The 7,464-nt window shown below is 38.2% G+C and overlaps 1 protein-coding gene across 1 annotated transcript; it reads right to left on the minus strand.

The window, feature by feature from the left end:
• Positions 1-1,634: 1,634 nt before the first annotated feature.
• On the minus strand, positions 1,635-3,350 carry LOC137746456 (ubiquitin-fold modifier-conjugating enzyme 1-like). Its single transcript, XM_068486473.1, has 3 exons — positions 2,906-3,350; positions 2,742-2,803; positions 1,635-1,976 (listed from the first exon to the last, which is right to left on the minus strand). Exons 1-3 carry the CDS (start codon positions 3,236-3,238, stop codon positions 1,847-1,849), a joined length of 525 nt encoding a protein of 174 aa, XP_068342574.1. The 5' UTR covers positions 3,239-3,350; the 3' UTR covers positions 1,635-1,846.
• Between the last annotated feature and the right edge of the window lie 4,114 nt (positions 3,351-7,464).

Here is a 7,464-nt window from a genome sequence, read left to right on the forward strand (position 1 = left end):
AGATACGTACCAAACTACTCGTATGTTGTATTATCATATAATTTGGTATGTAAAAAGCTAACGACACGTTATGTGTAACCCTAAAAGAAATTTATGTTAAAACTTTATACAATTTATATATTACGTAAATTCTTAATAGGAAGCTTTACCTCTAGAGATAAAAACACAAAATACATTTCATAGAACTTCACTAGTTTTAAATCATATCAAGGAGACGGAAAAACTCAAACCCCAATTATTTATTGACATGATGACTCATATTTGTTTTAAGAAGGAAAAAAAGGAAAAGGAGATTATTTTCCATGAAATGGATGTAGGTCATGTTTCCGAAGAAAAATTAAACTCTTCGATTCTCGTCAAATGCAAAGTTAAATTACATTATTAAGGCAAACCATTGTAAGGATTAACTCATTCCCCCACCTCCTTATTGTGGATACTATCATTGTTAAAAAATAAAAAATAAAAACTCATAATTTTTTAAAATGCACATAAAATATTTAATTGGAAATTAAGAAAAACACATAAATAAAGGTTAAGTAGTTTGATCAAAACATAATGAAAGTATTACTACATTATCATATATTCAAACGCCCACGTATGACTTTTATCTAGTGTTTAATTTATAAAATGTTGAATCTGAGCAATTGAATTTAATTATTTTTCAATTTAAAGGTAATATCGATAAGAAAATGTAAATGCAACAAGAAAAATTTACATCATGTAATTACTAATTTACCCTGGATTTGAACCGTTTGGGTAGATTGTTGCTTGTCCGTATTCAATTAAAGGACCGCCTTCGAGCGCGTTATTTCTCCCGTCAGCGCCCGCTTTGCATTTCAAAATCCCATCTCCCTCTCGCTCTAAAAGTCCCAACGGTCGAAAAAACGTGATCCGACTCTCTCAACGATCAGTACATCAATTAAGTCATCTGAAATCCGATCGGTGTTTGCATTTCGGATCTCTCTCTCTCTCTCTCTCCAATTGCTTGAAGATACCCAGTTTTCAATCGTTCGAAGGTATTTTCTGTATCGCTCTGGTTAATTGGCAATTTTAATCGCTATGTGTTGTGCAGGAAAGGGACGACCCCAAACGCAGTGGCGATTGGGTTTCTGAATTTTGTGATTTCTAGGGTTTGTGGTTTATAAATTTGCAGTCTTTCTTATTACATCCAATTTTCTTCGTTTGTTTGTTGGGTTTCTTGAGTTGGATCGTACACACTGATTAGTCATTAACAAAAATGACCCACTTTAAGTCTTTAAGTGTGATCATGACGCAGGGTTCCTGTACTTACAGTTTCAGTTCAGTTGTCCTTACTCTCTGTTCTCCCAATGCCCCTCCTCTAAAGCCTATGCGCATCACCGTCCCCAAAACACAAACTGCCAGCCTCCGCGGGCAAAAGAGGAAACAAGAAGCAGCCCCACAAGAACAAGGACGTCAAAAGAAGCACAGATCGAAGAAGGTGGTTCCTGAAAAGGAGGAGGATCCTTACAAGGAGCTGGGTCCAATAGGTACGATAATTGGAGAACAAAAGCCTGATCATCTTAATGATGCTGATATATCAGGTAAAGAATGCATACTTCAACCCTAGAACACATGCAATTTGAAAACAAGAACATACCAACTGAGAAGAAACCGAGATAAAAGTATCAACTCATATCTTACAATGTACATGTATGCATTTCAAAACTTAAAAAGAAAATAGTTTCAAGAGTATGTATTTGATCTCAAAAATGTATTTCTCTGCGGATAAATTATGATCCTCGGTTCCAGTAAGTTGCCACTTATGGCTCAACCTTTATTTTCTGTCATCGAGGTCTTACTCTTACAGCGCCAATATTACACTGAACTAAGATTCAGTTGATGATGCAGCATCATCTTTGTGCTTAACCATCCCAGAATCCACAAGAACGGGAATCTCTGCCGCAAGCCATGGTGCAAGACCCAAACAAAGTGCATGTGCTATACCAAATTTTGGACTGCACAACATGAGAAAGATCATAAGTACTACTAGCCGATAACTCCAAACATGTTTATTTAAACAAATGAGCACGTTGTTTGTTTGCATTAATGCTTTCCAGAAGAGATTAGAGTAAGTTCCTTGTTGGAGATTAAAGGAAGACTAACCCTTTCATGGTAATCAATTACTATGTGAATGCCATGAAAAGCAAAAGTTCCACAGACGGATGTTTCTCACTACAATTCAAATTAAGGAAAAAGAAAATGCGTTGCGCAAGTTTTACAAAAATTAATTTCCATCCACAGAAAAGAATACAAACATAATTCTTTCACAAAGAAAATGCAAGGTAAGTCATGTTATGCGAAAAGAAATTCCTCTCACAGAGGCAAAGATACTTAATCTAAATGCATAAATTGGTTTCAGTAACAGAAGACTAACATATTGAAATATACAAACCATGGATCCTAATTTTCTGCTCGAAGCAAATAATCAAAAAGCCAAACAAATTTCGAGTTTTCTTTATCAGTTGCAACAACATTCGAGTTTTTATTGTTCTGTTATGTCATATCTTTTAAAGCGAATTAAGAGCTGAGTTCACAGCTGATTTCGAAATCTCAAGTAAACCCAAATATTACAAATTTCCCAACAAATAAAAAAAATAAAAAATAAAAAATAAAAACTTTCCTTTCATTTCTTATAATTTCTCTGTGACCGAACAGATAAAAAAAATTCACAATAATTCAACACATACAACAAATTAAAGACAGCAAGATAGAAAAATCACCAGTTCTTGGCCCAAAGCGGCTTGAAATGCACGGTCAAGCAGATCTTCCCCCCTCTATACATCTGAACCAATCCAAAATTACCCAGAAATTAATGGACTTAAATTACAATCAGAAAACAAAAATGGGGGAAGAGGGGAAATCGTAAAATCAAAATAAGGCCGACCTTTTGGGTCTTGCCGTCTAGCTGAGGGAGCTCGAGTTCCGGTGCGGTGGCGGGGTAGGTGATGGGGATATCGAATTGGAGATCGAACTCGTACTTGAGGAGGTTGTAGACGTACCAGCACTTGCCAGTCCACCGTGTACCCTCGGGATTGGAGGCGGAGATTCGGAACCAATCGTTGTCGTTGGACTTGTTCATCTGGGTGTATGCGATCAGCGCCTTGTACTCCTCCTTCAGCCGCTGCGTCCACGCCGCCCCATCTCTGGGACCGGCCTTCGTCGTCAAAAGTGGTATCTGGGTCAGCGTCGACTTGGTGTTCGGGTCCCAACCCTCCATTTTTGATCTTCCACTGAGCAAAACCCTAACCCCCAATTTAATTCGACTCGCTCCGTCTCTGTCCCCGATGATAAAATTGTGGGCTTCCTTATTATTCCGGAAAAAAGGCTTTCAGTTATTCGCCAATGAACTTTTTTTTTTTTTTTTTTTTTTTGAGTCTATTGATATTTCATTGATATTTGTACATTAAAGAGATATCAAGTTCGGCTAAGTTACATAATGAGAAATCTAATTTGGTATTGAATTCGTCGTCTAAGAGATTTGAACCTAAAACATCTCTTCCAAGCGAAGAGACCAAAAACGAAAAGAAAAAAAATCTTTAACGAAATGAAGAATAATTGAAAAAAAAAAAAAAAACAAGTGGTTTAAAAATGGGAGAAGGGTTCTCTCCCCTCCTAATCTCTCTCCCCTTCCCTTCCCTCCTATTTGAACGGTTACTGTTTAAACACGCCAACATCTTATATTACTTTTTTTTATAGAGACAATATGACAAAAAATAATATGTGAGAGGAGGGGAGGTGGGAAGTGGATGGGAATAAGAAGGGAAAAAATCCTCCTCTTTCAAAATGACCAAACATTTAATTAAATGAATACCCAATAATCCAATAATTGCCCCTTTTTGTGGGGTTAGAGGACAAGGAAGGTAACATATTTTTCAAACTTTTCACCTCAATCATTTAATTGGAAGAATTCTTTGTTGGGTCAACTTAACGGACTTCAGAATCTCCTTTACAAGCATCAAGAGTCAACTAAACAGTTGACAACTTCTTTTGAGAGGACATAACAAGTTGACGTGAAGAATAGTAACCAAGGCAAAGTTTTCTTCCCTTCCAATAGGTTCTCAAGGCACATAAACGCCACCCACATAAGCGTTACTATTATCGACCTTTCCAACGACAGACCTTCTCCCACAGCTCACTCTAGGCTAATGCAATCTCGTTCATCTTAACCAAAGTGGAGTCCAAGTTGATACCGCCCAACTCGAAAGGTATCCATCACATTCTAGCTTCACATATATCACTTTTTGTAGGTTATGAAATCTTTGAAGTGTAATTCCCATTTGTTGACTTTGTAATTGCCCACCATGACTTTCTCTTTAGCTTTCTTTAGAGCAACAGCCCGGGATTTTGACTTTCTCTTTAAGGCGCGAACTAATCGAAGATTTTGGCTTGGCGAAGTCAAACTTTCACAACACCGGCAGATGATGGATCATCACTTAGGAGATCAAGCAAATACAATGCCTTTTTTATGAATGACAACTCTCTATTTGGGAGCCAAGGGTTGCAAACGTGAAAAAAAACAACAAAGGAAAATTCATCTCTTTGTAGAAGCAGATTGATAGTTGAAACAGCTTTTTCATCGCGACTTGAAGATATAATAACTGGCACAAAACCCTCTTTTCTGCTTAATGCATGGAGTAGTGGCGATCCTTTTCTTACTCGTTTAATGCTAACACTGGCAACTGTTTCCTTAACCCCTCCCCAAGATGTGGAAGATTTTGATGACACAAATATAGACCTCTCTGCTATCATCCAAGTCATCCTCATTACCAAAATCATGCTTACCATAGGGATCGCAACTTGTTGACGTGAAGATTCAATAACTCGTGCATGATTGTCATCCCTGATTGTCCGTCACCGTCAAGATTGTTTGCTTGACTCTTCTCTAGCCTTACACTTCACAAGGCTAAGTCGCAAACCAATAAAAAGTCCAACATTGCATCCTCGTTCATCTCACATCGAAACAAAGAAAAGACGATCAACAATCAACATCATTATGCCAACACAAGGTGCATAACTTAGGATGCAAAGCACAAAGATTAACAAGTGCAGACTCAACACGAACTTGTAGACCCGAAGATTCATTGTTTTCCCAATTCTCGGTAATCTTTGGGATGCCGTAGCAGCAGACCTTCCCTGTTTGCATAGAAGAGGGGCAACCATCAGACTCCATACGCACAAAACCCAATAACCATCCACATCCATGAAGATACTCCAACGAAGTCATTGCTCTTAATAGCTTAACATCATCTTTCGAGTTTCGTGCTCACTTTAGCAAGCTAGTAACTACGCCTACGCGCCTTGCAGACAGCATGTCGACATTCTGCCTATACATGCCATGATAGCAGAGCTGCTCACTTAGCTGGTTCATAAGAAGAAGGTGGTCATATGCTCATAATGTTCGTTGAGCATAAAGACATCCCACTGCACAAAACACATCCTCGATTAACCGAGCAATTGGAAGCTTGAAATGAAAAGAGATGAAAAGAATTAGATAGTCATCTACTAGCCTCACGCCTGTTGAGAGTTGTCCCACATCGATGAAGGACAAGGTTTGCTATGTGCTTATATGATATTGGGCTACTCCCCCATATAGTCAATTAGTTTTATGGTGGAACCTCAATTTCATCATGGTATCAGAGCAAGGTTGTCCACTTGTGAAGCCTAACGGCCACACGCGCTCCACATCACCCAGTTGTTGTCCACATGTAGGTTTGAAAATCTGCCACACGTGCGGATGGGTGTGGAGAGTTGTCCTACATTGGTGAGGGACAAAGTTTGCTATGTGCTTATATGATCGTGGCCATTCCCCATGTAGCCAATTGGTTTTATGGTGGAACCTTATTTTCATCAATGCCAACTTCCGAAGGGAAAACCACATCATTGCCTCACATGTTAGCCTTAAAACATTTTTTTTCGTATCTAGCCACAGCAACCTCAGAACAAATTTTCTTACTTCAATTAATGTTTGCATCATTGTTGTATTTTGGAACCTCGATGCAGCTTGCAACCTTTTTTGGAGACGACATCGCACTCTAACTCTATCGCGAACACCTGTTAAAGTAACGAATAAGTCGTAAGAATATAGTCACAAGTTTTTAATTTAATTTATTGCCACTTCTATTGATAGCAAAGTTAGAGACGAATTGACTTATTGAATTAGGAAGAACGGTGAGACATAAGAAATTTTGTAGCTAAATGAGCCATGTCCTCAACTTGTGTCACATTCTGCATCGCAACCTTCTCTAAGTCACGCCCACTTCGCTCACCATGCCAGTCGACCCCATCAAAACACTTTGCCTAATTCTTTTGAATCCCGACCCAGTTCTAAAACATAAAGACTCTCGAAATCTAAAGGACTCGATGTATATGTACAAATGAATACATAAATAAGTAAGAAGAATATAATAAGGATCAGTTTTGACATGAAATGGATGTACCCTTTGCATGCTTGGGGTAGCATCAGGCCAAGCCATTTTGGGCCAAACAATGTTCTAGCCCAATTGCATCACAGACTTACAACTCTTGGGCAGCCTAGCGGCAACATCTTATGTGTAGCCAACTTGAGGATACTAGGGGTGCCGCTCTATTGCCCCATTACTTGTGAAGATGAGGATGGAGGAAGAAGTGAAAATATCATACTTATAATTTTTCTTTGTGAATTATCTACACAAATCCTAAATTTACTAAGCAAGGAATTTGCGAGAATTCAACCAAGGGTAATCTTCTATTTATATTAAGTCCTTGTGGGAAAAGAAAAGTAAACATTTTCCTTCTAAGACTTGAAAACCTACCTTGTCTTGGAAGAAAATCCTATGCATTTAGGAAGTCCTATTCAAAAAAGAAGTACATCTCTTTTTGTTTTCTACTTAAACACAAGATGACGGTTTTATGCTTGACGTCATGAGTAGACCGCAAAATTACCTAAAGGGAGTTTATCTTATAGTAATTAGGCTTTTATGCTACTAACGGACCATAGGCATTTCGAGCTGCTTATGGTGTTGGTCATAGACTATTCGGACCACCCATCCCTATACCGATCTAATGATAGCAGGGCACCAACTCTCTAGAGTCTCTCTTTGGGTGTCCATCCCATTCACACTCTTACCAACATAGACCTTGAAAACTACTAGCTGAAAGGTTGCGAAGACTAGCCTACATCATCAAGGACTGCTTAGGATGCTCTGCTGCCTCCATTCCAATTGCTTGCTAGCGTTTTTCCTTATAAATAGCCAAGTCATACAGAGAAAACTGTGTTCGCCACTTACTACTCAGAATTCTTTCAAGTTCTCTTTTATCTTTACTACTTTTTTGATTTAGGGATCAAAGGCTATTTAGAGGACACCATCCCTTTTTTTTCTTTCAAGTTGCACAATGTTTTTTTTTTTTTTTTTTTTTTTTTTTTGTAGTAGGTGTTATTTTGTCAAATAAGCCATATACGAAATC

This window comes from Pyrus communis, chromosome 1 (assembly GCF_963583255.1).
Source record: "Pyrus communis chromosome 1, drPyrComm1.1, whole genome shotgun sequence".
NCBI classification, from domain to species: Eukaryota; Viridiplantae; Streptophyta; class Magnoliopsida; order Rosales; family Rosaceae; genus Pyrus; species Pyrus communis.